Source organism: Tripterygium wilfordii, chromosome 5, assembly GCF_013401445.1.
Source record: "Tripterygium wilfordii isolate XIE 37 chromosome 5, ASM1340144v1, whole genome shotgun sequence".
In the NCBI taxonomy this organism is placed as follows: Eukaryota; Viridiplantae; Streptophyta; class Magnoliopsida; order Celastrales; family Celastraceae; genus Tripterygium; species Tripterygium wilfordii.
The window spans coordinates 10,151,113-10,173,363 of record NC_052236.1 but is presented as its reverse complement, the minus strand read 5'-3'; the positions used below and the strand labels follow the sequence as shown (position 1 = coordinate 10,173,363).

Here is a 22,251-nt window from a genome sequence, read left to right as displayed (position 1 = left end):
TACGAGTTTGCTTTAATGAATTTTTAAAAATATTGATTGCTTAATGGATGAGCTAATGTTGAATATGAGCTTGTTCTATTGAATTGGGGGACCTTAAAAAAAATTTATTGGGGGCCTTGAAAATTTATTGGGAGCCTATTTGAAAATTTTACTACAACAAACTTAAACTAATGAGTTTGTTTGGGAGTGCTGTCAACTGCTTTGAAGTGCTGTGAGTTATAAAATGTGGTGCTGTGAAGTGAGTTGAAACACAAAAGCTGTTTGACGCATCACTTTTAAAACCGTGGTGCGTTGCTATGAGATGCGTTTGACGTATCTAAATTACTGTTATATTAGATGACTAATAATATTAACATAAAATTACTTAATGTTTACATTGTACATTAATCTAAAATAAAATAATTGACCTAATTTGATTACGTGGGACAATTCAACATATATATTGTAAGCGTTTGGGAGTGCGGTGAGGTGAGTTCTGCTGTAAAAGCGTTTGGCATGTTATAAAAAACTATGGTGCTGTGAGATGAGGTGCAACTGAACGCAGTGTAAACGCAATGCAAAACATATACAATATTGTTCTAGCAAATTCTAGACTCCAAATGAAATGTAACTACGTTTGTCACTGTCTCTGGACTCACGCTTGTATGATAGTCATTTGGGCCAGACCAAAATGGGGGTACTACACAAGGTAAAATAGGCTGTACGTGGATATTATAAACTGTCATAACAATCTATTTCTTAAAGGGATAATGATTGACCCAAAATAATACAAGAAAAATGATAAAGCGACTTGTATGATATATGTAAAAACCCTAAAAGTGAAAAAAGAAGAAGGTCCCAGTCGAAAAGGGAGACAATGGACTATAGAGAATTATAGACAGAACCCCTTGTATGATAACCTAGCGATCTATACATAAATTTTAATGGTGCTTACAAGTTGAAGTCTTGTGTAATGCAATGTAATTTTTCTTCTGTCTCTAAGTAAATTTTAGCAGGTTGTTGTTATTTGTTAAGCCCAATATAGTTTCCATAAAAATAAAATAAAATAAAATAAAAATAAAATTTTTTAATCTCACTACTTCTTGTTTGATTGTTAGAGCATCCACATCAGATTACCTAAACATGAGTCTGTCTGTAAAATTTAGAGATTTTGTCAAAATAGAGCTCTGCATCAGATTACCTAGAGGTTCCCTATTTTACAGAATATGAACAGTAGTTCCCTACATCTAGAGAACCACTATTCACTTCCCTAAACATAAAATAATATTTTTTACTACTTTATTTTCTCCTCTCTCCTCTCTCCTCATTTTTTCCCTCCTCTCTCTCCTCACTCCTTTCTTTCTCTCTCTTCTTTCTCTCTCTTCTTTCTCTCTCATCTCTTTCTCTCTCCTCTCCTCACATTTTGACTCCTTTCTCTCTCCTCACTTTTTCTCTCTCTCTCTCCTCACTCTCTCCTCTCTCTCTCTCCTCACTCCTTTCTTTCTCTCTCCTCTTTCTCTCCTCACTTTTTCTCTCTCTTCTTTCTCTCTCCTCAATTTTTTTTTCTAATTTTTAATAACATTAATTTATTATTTTAATTAATATATTGTTTTAAATGTAATTAATTTATTATTTTAAATAGAAGTAGTTTATATGAATAGAATAAATAAAGGAAAGAGAAATAAATATTATTTTAATGCAATAGAGAATATGATAGGTAATCTGATGCAGTGTTGATTGGATAGGGAATCTGTAAAATAGGGGAAAGTGACATTTTGTCTGTATTTTAGGGAATCTGTTAAGAGAAACTGATGCAGATGCTCTTATACATTTGGCGTTCTTTGTAAGGAAGTGTTTTTAGTTTTTGCTCACCAAACCCTTGCACCTCCATATCAAAATTTCGTAATCAGATCAAAGGCACAATTGCACGACTTTTGGTCCTCCGTTTCTCATTCGCCGTGAAATTCTACAGGCGGATGGCTTTGCACTCGTTCTGAGTTGAAGAAACGTTCCTTGGAATTTCGCTGTGTTTGCGTCAAATCGTTGTTGTTGACTTCTTCTTGTTGGTTCCTTTTTTTAATCGTTGTGGGGTTTAGCCTTAGGGGAAGAAGTTTGCTTCCATGGGCGATCATCGAGATTGGTCGCCTGAAACTGAAGGCGCCGCGTTAGCGGAGAAGCCGTCACCGTCTAATCAAACGCCATTAGGTGTGGAGTACTGGCAAAAAGCAGAGCAAGTGGTGGAGAGGATCATCGCACGGGTCCAGCCGACTACTGACTCGGATGAGAGGAGAAAGGCCGTCATTGATTATGTGCAGAGGCTTTTACGGAATTGCCTTGGATGCGAGGTGAGAATTTGCGTGAAATGCGTATGTGGGTATAACTCTTTTATGATGATAAAAACATAGTTCATAAGTTGAGGTTCCATGTGTGATGCAATTTACATAAATATGTTGTGCTATGAGCAGAAATAGGCTATGTTGTGAGGTAGATAATGTTATTATGACTGACAGTTTATTGCTACCTTAAACTGGAAGTCTGAAGCTGTGCAACTTTGTGTTTTAAGTATGATGAAATTCAGAAGGCAATATGTGATTAGCAAGATCATGTAATTATGACTCGAGAATTAATAGAGGTACTTGGATTTTTGTGTTGTATACCATGTGAATTGTGATTATTCATTCAATAATGCACTCCCGTGATTGCGGAAGATTACGAGTTGGCACTATCTGTGGTTTACTCTGCTGGGGTGGGATCATCGAAATAAAGATATCAGATGCTGTTTCTTCTTTAGTGGTGTAAGATAGTTATGCGTGACAGAATATGAAGGCAGTAGCAGCAGATGACCATGGCCATAATTGGCATTCTACGAAATATAGTATCGCTGTTGTAATTGTCCTTACTTTTAAGTCCTTTTGTGTTAGTGATATTTCTTACATGTTTAGGGTTTAGGCAGCAGGCAAATAATTATCCATAAGTATATTTTGTAAGCCTAGTCTCTTATGCCACAAAATTAAGTGAGCTCTATGAGCCATCATGCAGGAAGGAGAGAATGTCTAACTCAAAAAAGGTATTGGAGTACACAGTGAAGGAGGCACATATATTATATTTCCCAATGAATGCTTCTACTTTTCAATCATACACTTCCATTATTGGTTTAGAAAATCTGCTGTTGGAGATCATGAGGTGACAGTAAAGGTAAAAAAAACAAGAACCACGGGGTTATAGTTCACCGGTCAAGGAAGTTATAAAGAAGCCCCCCTCCCCTGGCCCATGGGAAGATCTAAAAGAGGAGGGCCAAGGTGGAGATCATGAAGAGAGATGGGTAGTTTATGTTTCTAGCTCTTTTATTCTTTGCTGTCTTGCTGAAAGTGAATATTAATGCCCGCGTCTTTAGGATTTCCTTTGCATTGTTGAAACACTAGAAGCTAGGTACAAATCTATGTAATTTTTATTTTTTTTTGGTTTTTTAGAGTATCGTTCCTTATTATGGTTGCACAGAATATTGCTTTGACAAGGTTCTATCCCATAGTTCTCACGTGGGTTGAAGGTTGAGTATTTTTTGCTGGTACAACTGTTGTACGTATCTATTTCCCCTTCAGATGTAGTCGGATGAAAGGAGTGGTTAACAACAGGATTTGTGTTAGAGCGTTTGAGATGTCTATTTGTGTAATTATTCTTTCTCAAGCTTTTGTGCGTATAAATTTTAAATTGGTTGTGATGATGAACCCTGACAGTTTGCATTAAGTCTTGATTTTATCGTGACGTTGACAATTTTAGATAAATGCATATTTTTGCTACCCATGTTTTTCATAGGTATTTCCCTTTGGGTCTGTTCCATTGAAAACGTATCTCCCGGATGGAGATATAGATTTGACAGCCTTTGGGTGGTTTAATGTTGACGAGGCTTTGGCGACTGATGTTTGTTCTGTCCTTGAAAGAGAAGATGAGAACCGGGCTGCTGAGTTTATCGTAAAGGACGTGCAATTAATCCGTGCTGAGGTTTTTTACCTTTAAACCAATTGCTTGTTATCCCTTAAATGAGTGAACTTATTTGTTAATTTCCATAAAATAAGAGACTGTTGTCTGTTATATTTCTTTTGTTCATTTTTGTATTGGCAGATAAATGAAATCTTAGAATTTTAATTGGTATCTTATATTATTTGAAATCTCTATGCTTATCTTGCTCCATTGGCTTTGCTCCTGCTCCTTTTCCCATCGGTATGATATTTATGGTAAGAAATAAAAATAGAATGTATATATCTGTGTGCATGTATATGTGTATGTGAACGTATGGAGGTAATGATTTATAGGTGATGCTATTAAGATGAAGGTCAGCTGAGGGTTTTGAATGGAAGATTTTGATATGGTCTATGCGGCTGTTTGTAGAATATTATTGAACAAATGATTTATGGTTGGATTGGATTTTAAGATGGTTGATAACTCTACACTTCCTAGGTGTACCTCACTTATGGATGCGGTGCATTAAGTCAAAACAGGATGCAAGAGGAGAAAATTAGTTGGAAACATCGTTGGTTTTATGAATCATGATTAATTTTTAGAAATGTACTAGTGTAATGACACTTTGCTTGGGTTGTGATTCAGAATAAGAATAAATGTTTTGAATGATTTCCCGTGGGCTTCACATTGAATTAATGAAATTTGAAGTTTGGAATATCCTTCTAGACGAACGTACTGGATTTTTGTTGGTTTTTCATTTATCTCATGGCAGGATAATCTTTTCTTTAGAGGTCTGATCATATTGATTAATACACTGCTGCTGACTGATCTGAATTTATCATTCACTTTGCCCTTGAATTCACACAGTTTTGGGGCTATATTTTCAAGTTTTTTGTACGTCACAAATAGATTTTATCTGCAACTTCTTTCTTTTATGCATGTCATCGCAAGACTGCATTACAACAGATGACATTTGTTAAATCATAAATGCTTTAGAAATCTGCAATTGGGGCAATTACTCATGGTAGCACAAGAATGATATAGTCATGGAGATGTCCTATGTATAAAATCTCACTGTTTCTTTGTTCAAGCTTAAATCTGCAAGACTGCAACAGTCTGCTGCTGCCCTGTTTTCTGAGATCTAATGCTTGTCTATTAGAAGCTTAAGATAGGATGTCCATGCATTTTATTCACTCATGGAGATTGTATTGATTTATGAGATTTAATGAGCCCTTCAAAAGTTTTTTATTTGGAGTTTTAAATATCTTGAGTTTCTTTCTGGCAGGTTAAACTTGTAAAATGTCTGGTACAAAACATCGTGGTCGACATTTCTTTCAATCAAATGGGAGGGATTTGTACACTATGCTTTCTTGAGCAGGTAGTCTATTTGAAGTACATGTGTAAATGTAAACAAAGCCAATTTTCTGCTACTTAGTAAATTTTTGTAGCTTTCTGAATGATTTACCTTTTTTTTAATGTTTGCTGGTGTTGTCTTTTTTTTAACCAACCCTTGGTTTCCTCAACATATAGTGAACAATCACTAACCTGATGCAGCCATTAATTTTAGTCTCGTTTTAAATTATAGTTGTACTATTCTCTCCTAGTGTATTTATCAGGGATTTGAGGAAGAACTATTATCTTCTAGTGAAGTTGTTGGAATGGTGAGAATTATTATGTATTTATTGATTTTACTTTAATGAACAATGGTTACACTACACATAATTGATTTATTTTGAAATAAATCTCTAGAACATGTGCCAATGTAAAACGAGAATATTATTCATAATTATCTTAGCGAAGGCTTTTGAAAGGGTTATCCGTCATGTAATTATGTTGATATACTCCTTTTACTTATACTAATCAGTTAAAAGAACGAGGAGGAAAATGAATTACAGATTCTATTATGTTGTAGGGACACTAATTAATGCATGACTTATGTTATTACAATTTATTTGGTGGATGTGGAGCTTACATTGCCTATTTATTATTCCGGGGAGCAATTGGCATGTTCTGGCCTTGCATCTGCACAAATACTCAGATCAAATGGATATTTTTCCTTGTTTATCTTTTTTGTTGAAAATTCTGCAAACTTTAGTTGGTCTTTTATCCCAGTCAGAGTAGAAAAATTATGTGTGGTTTGAGTTTTGAATTTTTCCCCCTATTCTTAATCCTTTTAACTATAATGGACCATGCAGTTGTCCTTTTAACTATACTTGCATTACATTTGGCAGGTCGATCAGTTGATTGGTAAAGCTCATATCTTCAAACGCAGTATCATACTGATCAAGGCTTGGTGTTACTATGAAAGTCGTATTCTTGGTGCTCACCATGGCTTGATTTCTACTTATGCTCTGGAGACTTTAGTTCTATACATCTTCCATCGCTTTCACTCATCACTAAATGGTCCTCTGGCGGTGAGTGCTGATGATATTTGAAGTCGTGTGTTACAGAATCATAAATTGAAACCTATTAATTGCTCAACCATTTTTAGGTTCTATATAAATTCTTGGATTACTTCAGCAAATTTGATTGGGACAACTATGGCATCAGTCTGAACGGTCCTGTCAGGCTATCCTCATTGCCAGATGTTGTAGGTGAGCAATTTTTTTTTTTAGCTTCATTATTGTATAGATCCTCTATTGACTTTTTCTGGCCTTTATTTGCAGTGGACACACCTGTAAATGGTGGGGCTGATCGGTTGCTTAGTAATGATTTTCTTAGGGATTGTGTGGAAATGTTCTCAGTTCCCACGTGGGGAACTGAGAACAATTCACGAACATTTGCTTCAAAGCACCTTAACATAGTTGATCCACTCAAAGAATATAACAACCTTGGGCGCAGTATTAGCAAAGGTAAGGGATATTTTGATTCTCCCCCCCCCCCCCTCTCCCCCTTGTTGGGACATATTGACTCTTGTTATTTTCTTCACTTTCTGGAAGTGATACGAGTTGTTTCAGTGACCTCTGTGTTAATGGCCCAGAAATAAGTAAGTTTCATCTATAATATTGCTATTTGTTTTGTGAATTTAGAGATGGATATCTAGACATCAAACTTGGAATAATTAGTTTCATTGCATAATATCTTTGTGGAATTATATAAAATATAAAAGTGAAGCATCAACATGCCAAATAGAATTAAAAATTCAACTAATTAATACGAATTTATAGCTTGACAACTTTAAAAATCCAACCTGGAGTTGGCACCTTGTAGACACTATGTGTTTGTGTGACACACATTGTGTTGTGGTGTAAAGTGTGTATTCAAACTAAGCCCTATTCTAATTTCTCCCCAATCCCACCACTACTTAGTTTTCTTTTATGCTTCCATTTGACGTTGATGACGATTAATTTACTTTCGAGTATCTTGTGGTACATAGCTTATGGCTGGAACTAAGATAGACCTCATCCCACTGTCTTGCATCTGACTTAAGTTCAATGATAAAACAGAACAAAACCATTTCGATTGTTTTAGTTTCCGAATTGTTGAAATTATTATATCAGAGATAGTTTGTTCTGATTTTGGTGAAACCATTTGCCTTTACAAGACTCCAAATCATCCTATTTTAAAGTTGGCATATGACTAATCTTTATCAATGATTCAATGGAATATCAAATTTATTGAGATGCTGGGCAGGTTATTAATGCTTATATTCTTGTGTTCAGGCAATTCTTACCGAATAAGGAGTGCTTTTACTTATGGGGCTAAAAAACTTGGACAAATCCTTTCCCAGCCAGAGGTGAAGATAACTGATGAACTTAGCAAATTTTTTTGTAACACCCTAGATAGGCATGGAAATGGACAGAGGCCTGATGTTCAAGATCCTATCCCAATGGCCGAACATAATGGGCTTGATTCTACAGTATTTTCAGGTGCCGAATCATATCAGGAAGATCCAATGTTCTATGAATCTGCTGAATCAAGTGGCACGACTGGGCCATTCAAATTGAATCATGAGCAACCATTGTTACCAGGGATGGATATGACTTTGAATGGGCCTCAGAGTTCTAGAAGGAATGGTCCTAATGGGACCCCGCTTTCTGAAATTCGTCTTTCTGGGGATGCAAAGGACCTTGCAACGTCCAGACTACAAGATCTAAAGTTAGCAGATGATGTGCTTAAGTCTTCTTCTGTTCCCGACGAGACTGTTGCTCGCACACATAAACCACATCCTACACCTCGTCTTTATTTCCATTCCTCAGCCAAGGGAAATGGTGAAGTGAATGATAAAAAACCAGATTTGAAATTACCTGAAAGCTCTGTTTCTACTGACAAGAGAGTCTCATCTGGGATTTCACCAGAACCTGGTGAGGACAATGGCTTTGTTGCCCACGGTGACCAGGATGAGGATTATTTAATAAATCATCTAGCTGTTTCACCTTCTGGATCTATGAAAAATTGTTCACTCTGGAGTCCGGCTGCTTGTTCTGTGGAGGACCTTCATCCTGGGTATTCTAGTTATCAGAAGCTACTTGGTACTGGTCGAAGTTCCGAGTCTTCGAATTCTCTATCTGATCTCAGGGGAGATTACGAGAGTATTTTAAATAGTTGGTATCATGCTAGGCGGTGGCTCGAGTATGCCTTCAATGCCTATGCTCCTATATATCCTACAATGCCCACTCAGCTCTGGGGCAAGAATTCAAGGGAGGTGCCAAGGCAGTCAGTGCAGTTCGGGCAGAATTCATTCTCCCCTATAAATGCCAATGTTATCGTCCCCAGACCAGGGTTTTACCCAATGAGTCCACCTGTGTTCCCTGGGACATCCTTTGGTATGGAAGAGATGCCAAAGGCTAGAGGGACAGGAACATACTTTCCCAATATGGTATAATCATTGTTGTCCTTTTGGTATTAGGATTTTATGTATAAAATTTGGCATCTTTAAGTGGCACCAGCTTGGTTGATCTTCTTGTCATATTTTATTCCCTATCTTTTTTCCCCCCATTTTTGGGGCAAAATTGTTTAGTTCATTGGTTGGGACTCATCATGTTAGAATGCTGTGCTTATGTTCTTGCAGAATCATTATAGGGAGCGACCTTTGACAGCCAGGGGAAGGCATCAAGCACCACCATGGTCTCCTCGTAGCAATATCCGGGTTGCAACTGCACATGACACACATTTCTCTGAGAGAAGCAGCCGTGAGTTAGGACAAGTGCAGGATCATGCAAAGTCTGCTGGCCGCAACTCTGGTTCTCCTGATGGAAATTCTCACCCCAGAGTAAATGGTTTAATCCATCACTCAGAGAGGGCTGTAGAATATGGACCATTTGGGTACCCGCAATGGGGGGCATCCTCACCGGAAGGTGTCAGGCTACAGAATCCAGAATTTTCTCCGACTCAAGATCCAAGATTTAATATCCCTGCAACAGGAACGCGAAAATCAAAACAAGTATTGGGCGTGGATCAGGATAGGTATGACAATTTTTTTATGAATCCTACACTTCTTATAGGAGTAGCGTTTATATGTAGTAGTTTGTCTGAAGCTTTTCTCGTGTTCTGGACATGTAGGATTGCTGTACAGTCAAATCAGTTGAACAACTTGAACTTGAAAGACGAAGATGATTTCCCGCCCCTATCCATTTGCCCCCAGTGATAAGGTATTATCTTTATGTGTGGTTTGGAGGAATAGAACCGAATATGCTAACAAAGGAACGTAGGCTTCAGCTTTCTGCATGCAGCTCCATGTCCATTGGGCAGCTCTATGCATGACATTCAGAATCTTGTGTTTTTAGTCAATTTTGTAAATCTAAAAAAATGTGTAACTCTGTGAAAGCATGTTATATGTGCTTTGAGCAAGAGGAGTTAATTCATAGGATGCTCAATTATGGTTTTGGACTAGGGTTTGTTGTGGCTGAAATTGTATTTGTAGGCCATTGTAGACTAAAGATGGTGAAGCGCTACCGAGTTCAACTGTAACTTTAACTGTTTTATTTTCTGATAGAATTTTCTCCCCTTAGGAAAATGAAGGGAAAAAGTAAAAAGATATTTAGATTGATGGATTTGTGTATGTCGGGAATGTTTTCCTTTATTGTTTTGACATTGCTTATTTTGCTAAGGGTGAAAACGGTCGGCTTTTGACATGAATTTAACCGATCGATCGATTTTTCAGTCGGTTCGATTCGGTTATATGGGTAATTTTTTTATAGCCCTATATTTTGTTATCTAACATTGTTTTGACTTCCAGCCTAAAGTGAGAGAGATTTGGATCAAAGGTTCCATGGAAGCTCAGTACCCTTTGTAGTTATGAAAAATCATGTGGCCTCATTGGGTCATATAATGACAAACCCAAAGCTGGACTAGCCATGTCCACGGGCCTAACCAGTACATTTTGGCCCACACTAAGGCCCACTCTGAGGTACACATGCGATCTTTGAGTCATAGTTAAGTAACGTAACAGTCATACAAAGCATGTCTGACACTAACAACTAATATTTTCTTTGGATATTTACTTTATTATGTTCACAGTAACTTTCCCTTAGACAATAACTATGTTTCGAAGTATCTTTGCTGTATTGGCGCCACCATAGCGATGGCGTTGGCACATCCGAGCGCCAACTCATCGTATGATCATTCCTCAACGGAACATCATCCAATCCTGTTTACGTCAACATTCGTGGAAGTGACAGACACAAATCCCCATATATGACCTTTTGCCATGCGAATATCCATTCATTAATTGTCGCCCACATTACTGTCCATACTCCAATCGACATGTCACATCACTTCATACTCTTACATTGTGCCTTCCTATCCAATAAGACACAAGTGGGCAACACAATTCCCCAGATAAGTCCTCACATTCATATAAATACTCTTCTCCCACCTTGGAGAGGGAGAGGATTTTTTCCAAAACACTACAAGCTAAAAATCGAAACTCTACAAACCCTCACTAAAAAGGTACTCAAGCAAAACACATAGACCATCGCCGGTCTTCCATCTTCGATCTATACTAATTTGATTGTCGGAGCCTCTACGATCGGCACCCCCAATCCGGTCAAAGAGCTTTTACGGTTGTTCTTGTTGTGACGTTTGCAGGATTCAAAGGTGTAGACGAGTCCCTCGAAGATGAACGTTGACTATTCAACGATTGTAGAATTTACCCCTACACCCTTGGTAGAGGGGAAGTCTTACTCTAGGTCTTCTTTCAATTTCCTTACATTCTAGCTGAAGGAGAGACTTTCACTTTACTTAGAGAGGGCAGCGGTACCACGCCCTTCCGTGCTCGTAGGTTGCCTCCCCTATGCATCCCGACTAAGGTCTCACAAAGGTGCACTTCCCTTATGCATCCAGCCGCTTCACTAATGTGAATAGATAATAAATAAGCAGTGGAGTATCTGAGTCTACAGGGATCCCAGGTGAACTCTACAAAAAGGACCGTGTTTTAGTTGAAATATTTATTTTTCTTTATTGGTTTTTTTATTTGAAATATGTTGGGCCGCCATTATAAATAAGGGTGGGTTGGTTATATACTAAACAAAAAAAACTTTATCTATTTTTAGAAATTCACACCCCCATAAACGCTGACAATATTATTCGCTTTGAATTATCCGGTTTCGTGGATATATTAGGTCTGGAAGACTTTGTTCTTCTTGAGTCCAACTACTAAATACCGAAACCTAACTCACTGAGCAAGCCCAATTACTACAGGTTGAAGCTCGACTCATTGGGCCCATGAAAAGAATTTATTGGAATGTAAGGGATGGGCTTACCCATACATTCCGGTTGGGATTTACCATCTATATAGTATGCCCAAATAGAAACCCCATAAAACGAATGCTCAAGTGAGAGAGGAGTAGGTTGTTGAATTATATGCTTTGCCCTATATTTTGATCAATGCAAAAAAAAGTGAGGGGGGGGGGGGATATTTAGCAGTCTCAATCACATCATGAAAAGCAGGATCATTAAAGAAGCTGTTCCCCAAAAGATCTGGCCGGTCGTGTCATATCAGTTAGATTGGTTGGTATGTGGGCAATCGGTAGATGGTAAATTTGGTTGGTTAGGATGTCACAATTTGAGATCCCAATGATTAAGCAACTTAAAAAGATCTGCCTAATCCAATCATATGATACAAACACCTTAACTTGCACGCATCCCATTTCACATCCAATATTTATGGATCGGATCCGGCAACAACACTTAGATTGCGAAAAAGAGTTTTTCCGGCTGTTTCGTGTAGGATTGGGGGTAGGTCCGGTACTAAAATACTGGACTAAAGACCGGTAGGAAATGTGAGCCGTTGGATATTAAAAATCTAATCCCACGGTTAACCCTGTCATCCATTTCTCTTTCCTCGTCCCTAATTTTTTAACCACACTTTCATACGTTTCTCTCTCTTCTTTCCCCAATTCTCATTCATTTTCTCACACTTTCTTTATAATGAAACAAGATTAAAAGCTTCAAAAATTGAAAATTACATTCTCTAGAATTATCTACTCCCCATCAGATTCAGCTATCATGTTCGCCAAGCCAGAAAATTGAATAAACCCCAATTTTAGGACTATTCTCATCAAACCTCTCCATCACTTCTCTCTCCATGTTCCTAACCCCTTGACCAGATCTGACAAAATTGGTGAAGTAGGAAGATGTTGCCTCCGTCAAAAACTCTGCTCCATCGAAGACAGCGCCTTCGTCGAAGACTCCGATCCGTTGAAGACAAGGGTCCGCGGAGGACTCTACTCCGTCAAAGACAAGGGTCCATCGAATACAATGCCTCCTCAGCTCTCTCTCTATTTTTATGACACCCGTGGCCTTCATAATCTTTTGCTTGTTTTTTTCTGCCCCTCTTGCTTTCATATTGAGGATTTTCTTTCTGGGTTTCCATTGTGTGTTTGCTGGGTTTTGATTGTGACCCAGAACAGAATCAACATATAGATTATTACAATGTTCAAAAACTGGGTTTTGATTATGTATTTGTTGGGTTTTGAGCTTTTGAAGAATGAAAGTGAAGATGGTGGTGTTTGGCCCTGACATTCTTAAGAGTTCGAGTTTTTGTACAGAAGAAAGTCGAGAGAGAATGTGTGAAAGAAGAAAGTTACAAGTGAATGTGTGAGAGATAGGGTGAAACACGTGAACCGTTGGATTAGATTTTTAATATCCAACGGCTCACATTTCCTACCGGTCTTTAGTCCGGTACTTTTAGTACCGGACGGCCCCCCAATCCTTTGGCGTAGCGGGTGCAAAGGCGGTGTAGCGGGTGCAAAGGCGGATCCGCTTCGCAGCTCCGTTGCGCCAAACGACCTACACATGTCAGCGGATCTGTTGACGCCCGGGAAGCTATTAACGATTCCACTTTTTTTTTCAAAAAATTCATGTGGGATACACAAATCATTGCAGTTTATTATTTTTTTAATGAAAATATGTTGTGCGCTTGTACCCAATACATTTTAACCTGCACATTATTTTTTTATTAACATTTTATTTTAAAACAATTAAAATTTTATACTTCACATTAATTTTAATACTAAATTAAATTTAAGATTAAACGAATAAAAAAATATTTATTTTATTATAATTATTGATAAAATTAATTATGCTTAAAATTAATTTTAATAAAATTATTGTTGTTAGATTAAATATAATATTAAATTTAACAACAAAATTTCATACAAAAATAACAAAATCTAATATTATAATACTTTAACTCAATTTCCGCTAGCGTCAGCTTTTAGTTCGCCAAACACCTCACAGTATATTTCACAGCTTTAAGCCCAGTTTTTTTTCCACAGCTTTTTCATTAGCATTGAAAATCAATCCACTCGCTCTACCAAACGGACCCTTTATCATTATTATAGCGTTTCCATCAGAGTTTTTGACAAATTCTTTATTTTACTAACTCAAACATCATTTTTTGAAAATTTACGACATCTTTGTTTAACAACAACAGAATTGGTATCTTTATCATAAATTTATACAACATTAAAATATTACTCACTCCGTCCCAATTTGTCTCTCATTTGAAAATCTAACTCTTTAAGGTTTCATAATTTAATAAAATTTAACTACACAAAATAATCATATTTTTCCAAATTTGCCTTTATTTATGACGGTACTTTTTTTTTTCTCTTGAAACAATGGTAATTTTGAAATACAACAACATGTACGTAAATAAATACTGATGCAGTAGTATTTTTGCAACAATATGTAATTTTCGTTATCTATTTTAATTACTTATACCAGCGTACAAATATTGATGCAAGTCGTCTTAAGTCATCATTCATTTAGTTGAGAATCACGAGTAACTCATATAACACTCATGTGTGTAATATTTCATAGAAATCTCGAATTCAATCATTCTCATCCCCTTCCCTGGTTATTAAAAAAAATAAATCATTCTTCTAGTTGTTTGGGGTCCACTCTTAAGATTATTTAGAAAATTTAATGTTTAATACGGATGGATTTATGTATAGTACAGTAGAACGATGGACTTCTTCATGCATGCATGCATGCATGTACGTAATATCAGCCATATAAGTCAGCAATGGCCTAGATTTGCCCAGATTTTTCTCTCCCACACGTGCATATATCCCAAGCTACTAGGGCTAGGGTTGGACTTTCTTTTTGCAACATGAGACAACACAAACCATAGTTCCATACAAAAAAAAAAAGAAAAAGACAAACCATAGTTCATGTTTTGTCTTTAGTGTTAATTATACTTTATGGGCACTGAAAGATATATATGGTTTGTTATATTTTGGTCACTTGAAGAAATTTTGTTACAAAGTCGTCATTCATTGTTTCAAAATAAGACAATTCAGTGACCTGAAATTGCATTTAATTTGCCCAGGTGACTTAATTATCTCATTTTGAAACATTAGATGACGATTTTATAACAAAAATTCTTTCGATGAATTAAACTGTAACAAACCCTATCTTTCGGTGTCGTAAAGTATAATTTATCCTTTATCTTTCTGATCTAATTAACTTGACCATTCTTAAATAGTTGAATATTGCGGATGGGGCTCCAATCCATTTGATACCATATTGAACTATGGTTTGTTATATAGGACATTCATAAATTCGAACTAAATAGATCACGCAAAATCGAATAAAGATAGATCCCAATGGAGATCGAACCACAAAAACCCCAAGTATATGTTTTTTGTCGAAGCCGATAACCAATTGATTATCCCAGTTTGGTAGTGACACCCCTTCAATATACAAAACAAAGAATCTCCGGATATATATGTATGTTGGTCGTTCGGTCGGGGCTAGTCATTACCCGCACGATTTCAATTTGAATTCAATGTTTCGTATTTTTTAAGAAAATTTGATTTGGTCTCTCATTGCGGCTCGCCGACACACACCAGTTATTGCACATACGGCATACCTCATGGAGTATTCGTAACAAAATTAATTTCATTATCTTGTCTTTTTTAATGAAATTAATTTTGTTACGAAATCGATTCTACTTTGATATTATATTTAGCAGTACGAAAATGATAAAAATCCCAACAATTTGATATCCCTGTTAATTCATCTGCTAAGTTAGACGTAGGACAATGTTAGAATCCCCAAAAATTTGATCCCTAAAAGTCCTCCAAATCTATGTGACATTAAAATAACCATTGATTAAAAACACACATGTAGAGCCCACTTCACATCTAACACTCCGCATTAAATGGGGGTCATTTTTTGGGGGTCTCAAGCATTATCCTTGGACGTATATGGAAATCAAAGGTTGTTTTTGGTCCAAGAATAAAGATTTTTTTTTTATTTTTTATTTTCATGTTGTTTTTAAATTCTCTATTATTTCCAGGTGCATGCATGTATATGGATTGGTAGACTTGCCTTAACATTTATTTCCTAAAACGTCATCTTTAATGGAATTCTTTCCAAATACATCTCCTGTCCAATGCTATCTTGCCACGTCATTATGGAAACCTGCCGCGCTGTTTTTTGTTGACCAGGACCGAAATGGAACAAGAGTGGGATTCAAATTCGTCTAACATCCGATTCGAGTATCTATATTAACCATCTCGGCTTAAGGGTTGTTGGCCGAAATCTAGTGAATGTTAATTTTAATACATATATATAGATTTCTATCAAGTTCATTAGGTCATTCTTTATGACATTGTAATAGAGGCCCAATTTGTATATATGTTATAGTCCGTTGATGAACAATTTTGCAAATGGCGTCCCATATACTACTTGAAAATGGTTTCTCAAAACGGAGTCTAGGAAGATATGATATAGTTGATGTAAAAGAGTCTACCCACTATAGCTTGTCTCTTCTTTGGCACTTGTTGTAGGAAGCCCGGGGCCTGCTGTAATTTTATTACAGCAGGCCCCACTGTAATATACTTTTTTGACATTAAAAATTTTTATTTTTATTTTTAAAAATCATAAATATGTAATGTTAATCGCAACGAACACAACGATATATTTTTTGTTAGAAACAAAAATCAAATTCAACATAAAAAAGACACAACAATTCTAGACCATCAGATATAAACTCAAAATATTCAATGTTTTGATCACGATGAATTTGATTTTTGTTTTAAATAAAAAATATACCGTTGGATTCGTTATGAAAAATACTACATATTTATGATTTTTAAAAATAAAAATAAAATTTTTTACTACCTATAAAATACATTACAGCGGGACCTGCTGTAATAAAATTACAGCAGGTCCCGGGCACCCGTAATATGTTATTCCGTTTGAATTAGAAGATAAGACTGTTTACAATATAAAATTATCATTTAATGAAATTATCATGTGTTTGGTGGTTTTTAAAAAGCTCAGGATAGTATAACTTTATACAAAATGAGGTTCTTATACGATACATGCTGTATAATATTGAAACACCTCCAACTCGTTTTAATTTTATACGGAGCGTATGGGATAAGAGATAACATGACAAATGACAAAAACACTATCTTAAAAAAACAAACCCTAGCTATTTTATCACTTTATACACTGCATGTACTTCTTTAAAGAAAATTAGCCATACTTGCAACAAAAATCTAACAATTTTTTATTTATCTTTAATTTTTCATAAAAATTGATAAAAGTAAAAAATAATTGAAAAATAGTAATTTTTTTAGTTGAGGGTAGTTCAGACATATTAGTTTATATCTTATACTATCATTTTGTCTAACAATAAACCAAACATTGTATTGTATAAGAATTATACTATACAAGCCTAATATCAAATTTTTTCCAAAGACTAGATAAGATTAAATTATACGTCCACTTATCCAATGATTAAACTTGTACATTGGATAGCAAAATTATACTATCTTATACGAAACTCCAAACGGAGCCTTAATGTTTAAAACCATGGACTCCAATAAAAATGACAAAACATACCTTCAAGATATTAGATGTTAAAATTGAGGGAATCTAAAAACTAAATATTTTCAAAATCAGGAATCTCTCATCCCAACATGCTCTTTCAAGAGTTAAGTGAGCGTAAATCTCGAGCAAATATAATCATCTTAGATATTTTATTGATAATCGAGGAATTTCCTAACCCAACATGCCCTTCAGACAGTTGAGTGAGCGTAAATCTCAGACAGATATAATGCTCTTATTTACTTTTTTGATAATCGAGGAATCTCCCAGCCCAGCATGTCCTTTGGACAGTTAAGTGGGTGTAAATTTCGAGCTGTTAGCGACCAGAACAGTCTGTAACATGCCAATGACATGAAAAGATTGAGTCGAAACTCATGTGGCTAAAAATAGAACTCTTAACCCCTCCCCGAAAGTGGGCCGAAAGCCCACGAGACCGTGAAAATACTCTCAGCTGGTTCGAACTCCTGATTTTAAGGACATGTATCCGCCCTGAACCCAGAAATACAACCAATTGAACCATCTTAACCTGTAGATTCTTTTATAGCAATTTTGAGAGGGGAAAAAAAGTCTAATAATGGAGAAGTTGGAGAGATTAACAATCACAACATAGTAAAACCTAGATTGGTGGGAAGTCTATTTAGAAGTATCATGCAATTACAAAACTAGAATGTGAGAAGTCAGTGGACGGTAGTTGCAAAAGTCATATAAAATTTACTGTAGCCACAAAATCAGGGATATCCCCAGATCATATATATTTTCAATAGGATAAAAATAACAATTTTTATTATTTTATTGATTTGGTGTGCCAATTTTCAATTTCTTTTGTCTCACAAAGAGACCACAAAAGTTTGGTGCTTTCTTTTCATACAAATTGACTATAATGGTGATTGTTTAATTTACTCTGAAGTCTATATTGTGCTTGCTCTGAAAGGGTATAAGCTTCTCAGATTTCACACTATTTGAAGGGAATTGGAATTTCAACTTTACATTGTTAAATTAGGATTAGGGAAGGATCATTGCTTAATGGTGGCAAAATTTTGCCCGGTTCGGATGATCAAATTTGTTCGATTTAGATTAAATCAAGTTTGGACATAAAGTATATGTCTGAAATCTTGTTCAAACACAAAATTTTTATCCGGTTTAAAACTAGGTCAGGGTCCAAACACAAAATCATGTGCGGTTTACTTGTACGGACCCTAACTCGAATTAGGTTATTGTCCGATTACTTGTCCGGATTTAAACCAATCCGGATATGATCAATCAAGTACATCCGAAATTCAATCCAGGTTAGGGTCCGGACATATAAATATTTCATAAACACGTGCACTTGTCCGACGCAAAATTGGTCTGGAACTGATTTTTATGCCACCCTTGGCATTGCCAAACGGTGCACCAACAAATTTTGGGAATTTTGAAATTTTTTTTATAAATATGTAGTATTTAGCATGACGAATCCAATGGTATATGTTTTGTTCGAAAAAAAAAATTCAGCATAAAAAAGGAATGGAAAATCTAGACGGTCGAATATAAACTCAAACATTCGATTTTCGACCGTGATAAATTTGATTCGATTGTCAATATGTATCTGATATAAAAAAAAATAATTGTCTATTAATGTAGATTTGCATAACAAAGACCGAATTAATTCTCAATGAAAGAAAGTCCTTTTGATAGACTTGGAACAAAAGAGTCTTGTGGGCTCTCAAGAAGAAAATGACACAGGAATAGACATCAAAACAAAACAAACACATGTGATTCCAATTGTAACAAGAAATCATCATCACTGTAGACCCAAAACAAGATGATAATTTGCAGATCTTACTAATTATCTATCAGTTACTGATCTTTACAGGAGTTATTTATTCAACAGAAAGATTATCTAATTAAATTACTTAAAAGAAAACTCTTAACAGCAGTGATGTACGATTGAAAATTCTTCTACTTCTCCCGGATGTCTGTTAAATCGAACCAGATTTGCTTGAAAACCTTGATAATAAGGTCATGGTACTCATCAGAATTCAATGAAAGATAACAGGCTAGAAGCTCCTCCAAGTCTTTTGATGCCCGGATATTGTGCTCCATGATCATCTCCACCATTGAATCCCTGAAATCTTTCTGGGGATTGAAGGAGGATTTCACTATTGCAAGACTATCAGAGAGGCTCCGTCTCGATCTCGTGCTTGAATTCGATGATAAACTCTTCCTACCTTGAATTTTCCTGTTCACCAGTCTCGGTGAATTGATTCTTAATCTCATTCCAGCTGAGGTTGCAGAGAGTCTCCTGATGACAGGACTTGTTTTCTGCTCCTTCACTGTAATGGAAACAGAGCTCTTTCTGCATTTGGCTGTTGCTTCGCTCAATTTTGAAGGCCTGGTTATGATTGGGGGAAGATCAAGATTGGAAATTTGATCAAACCCATCAAGATTATTGAATTTTGTTAAGGAAAACTTGTCACCCAGATCGATTACCATGGCTTTTGTATTGGGATTTGGATGTTTTCCAGACCCGAATGAGGTAGACCAAGATACCATATCCTCAAATGTTTTGTCAGTGGCAAGTACATGGTCAGACCTGAATTCGGGTACTGGTGGTGATGAGAATTGAAGTTCAGGCTCATCGGAAGAGACACCAGAGAGAGGAGAAGGTGAGGACTCCAATGGAGAGCTGCAACCAGCAGAAGCAGGGGAGCTTGCAAGCTTGGGTGAGTAAGAGTTTCTGTTTGCTCTTCTTCTCCTATGGTTTTGCTTGGAGGATTTTCTTGGTGGGTCAGGCAAATTGGTGTCAGAGACTTTTGGGTTTGTGGGAGAATTGTGAAATGTAGACTCACATGGAATAAGGTCTCTGTTAATGTAGTATGACTTTCTAGGACAAGAGTGGGGATGGTGGGTTTGATTTGGCTTGAGTTGCTGTGTAGTAGAAGCATTAGGGTTTCTGGGTCTACCCATCTCCTTGAGCTTGTAAAACCAGGCATATGGTGTCATATCTGATAACCTGAACTTGTAATTCCCCATCACAACACACTCTTTCTATTTCTCTGCTCTCTATCTTGGTATGAATTTTTATGTCAAAAACTAAAATATGTTGTAGATGGACCTAGTAAGGAGGAGTCTTCCCTCTGCTTTGGTTTGTGAGCGTTGGAAGATAAATAGAGAGGTTGGGATGGATGGGTGGGGTCCACAAGAGAAGAAATATTAGGCTAAAAGGAAATTGAGATGGGACCCAGTTGGAGTAATGGGCTTTACCTGTTATAAACCCTAAAATAGTCGTTTTTTTTCTCGATTTTTGACATGAATTTAATCGATGGATCTATCCATTACATCAGTTTTCTTCATAAACTTCTAATAACTAATTCCCCCAGTTACATCAGTTTTTTGTGTACTAAATGTTTCTCTACTACGGTTTATCCGGGTCAAACTATGATTTCCTTAATTGGATTACCCACTGCCCGTGGGTTGCATGCAGGCCGTCATTATAAAGGCCCATGACAATGCCTTTATGGGCCCATATTTAGAACAAAATAACTCAAAACCACACCCAATCTAAAAAAAAGAACTCTTTAATCCTTCTATCGTACTCACTCACTCACACAAAAAAGACATATTCTTCCTTCAAATTATGATGACCCTGTTATTAGAATTTTCAGCTCATACACACATCAACAATATTATCCGTTTTGAGTTGTCTGGTTCTCGTGGATACATCGGGTCCACACAACTTTGTCTTCCCAAGAGGTCACCCATTACAATAGTTCTCTCGTAGAAACAAGCTTAACAACGGAATTGCTACGGGATATTATCCTCCAAAAAAAGTATTATTGATAGTTAAGAACTGAAATCATCTATACATATTAACATCTGTCTCTATTAAAGAACTAAAGAAATAGAGTAACTTTATTCTATTAAAGAACGGAAGGACTAAAGAAATAGAGTAACTTTATTCTGATTGGGCAAGCACAATTGAGACTTGGCGTTTATACTTTTTGTAATTGTAAGGACTTCCAAAACTGCATGGAGTGTTGTCATTTAGATTGCACAATTGAGACTTGGCGTTTTTCACTATCGTTGTGTCTCGTACGTGCTCTTTGTCCAAATATCATTTTGGTCTGGTTCTTTCATTGCAGTAGCTGTCTTCCTAGCCAACACTCTAGCTCTGTGACTCCATCAATGTAAATACGAGATGCTTTTCCTATCATTGTCAAATTTTTGAGCCTTGTAATTTGATAAGCACAGCCAGGAAATGCCAAATAATATATGATAAGGCATGCAAATGTTCCACGTCCGATGTTTTAGAGTCATGTGTTTCGGTTCGGTCCACAACGAAATTGGTACACGAGTCTGCCTTCACATCACAAAGCTTAGAAAGAAAAAAAAAAAAAACATCACAACATATGACATGAACGTATAGGGTACCAAATGCATGTAACGTACGTGGTTGATGGTTTTTTGTTTGGCACTACTTGGAAAGACAAAAACAACTTTTATTAGGGCTAATATAATTTTTCGGTTATTGAAAGATTTGACTCGTTTCAACTCAGTAATTCAAAGTTTATAAATTTCATTTTGGTCTTGAAAACATTGCTCGGGCAGGTTTTTCAACTATTTGTATAATCAACGTGTTTATGTGGCATATAAGAGTCAAATACACTTGTTTGTTAATATATATAGATAATTTCAATTACTAACCATTAACAACGTGTTTTCTTGCATCTACAAGGCTCCCACAACGACAATACATTTCAAGAACGAAATTCTCCATATCCCCGGATAGTGTCTCAATCGATCTTCGCAGCCAATGGTGAAACAACCTTCTATCTGACAAAGAATTCAATTCACCACTCGTTTCAAAGATGCATTCATAAGTTTTTGGGTTATAAAAAATAATAAAAAGACTTGCCTTGTACATAAGTACGTTGACAACCCGAATAATTGAGAAATACGCCCGAACAATGCTTTCAATCTTCCAGTAATTAAATTGGAACGTCTAAATTTTGCTTTACTAGTTGAAACAGGTCAAATATTTAACGA

The 22,251-nt window shown here is 36.3% G+C and overlaps 2 protein-coding genes across 2 annotated transcripts; one reads left to right on the top strand and one right to left on the bottom strand.

The window, feature by feature from the left end:
- The first annotated feature begins 1,808 nt into the window (after positions 1–1,808).
- Positions 1,809–9,937, top strand: LOC119998735. Its single transcript, XM_038846130.1, has 9 exons — positions 1,809–2,324; positions 3,793–3,978; positions 5,222–5,314; positions 6,168–6,350; positions 6,428–6,530; positions 6,603–6,788; positions 7,599–8,755; positions 8,948–9,342; positions 9,439–9,937. Exons 1-9 carry the CDS (start codon positions 2,100–2,102, stop codon positions 9,521–9,523), a joined length of 2,613 nt encoding a protein of 870 aa, XP_038702058.1. The 5' UTR covers positions 1,809–2,099; the 3' UTR covers positions 9,524–9,937.
- Positions 9,938–18,951: 9,014 nt separating this feature from the next.
- Positions 18,952–20,339, bottom strand: LOC119998261 (transcription repressor OFP1-like). The gene has a single exon (XM_038845544.1). The coding sequence runs from the start codon at positions 20,236–20,238 to the stop codon at positions 19,165–19,167; it is 1,074 nt and encodes a 357-aa protein (XP_038701472.1). The 5' UTR covers positions 20,239–20,339; the 3' UTR covers positions 18,952–19,164.
- Between the last annotated feature and the right edge of the window lie 1,912 nt (positions 20,340–22,251).

Excerpts from the sequence above, each read along its gene's own strand:
- LOC119998735 (XM_038846130.1), top strand. The coding sequence starts at position 2,100 with ATGGGCGATCATCGAGATTGGTCGCCTGAAACTGAAGGCGCCGCGTTA. Across the intron at positions 5,315-6,167 it reads CACTATGCTTTCTTGAGCAG|GTCGATCAGTTGATTGGTAA; the intron begins GTAGTCTATTTG and ends TACATTTGGCAG. Across the intron at positions 6,351-6,427 it reads CACTAAATGGTCCTCTGGCG|GTTCTATATAAATTCTTGGA; the intron begins GTGAGTGCTGAT and ends AACCATTTTTAG.
- LOC119998261 (XM_038845544.1), bottom strand. The coding sequence starts at position 20,238 with ATGGGGAATTACAAGTTCAGGTTATCAGATATGACACCATATGCCTGG.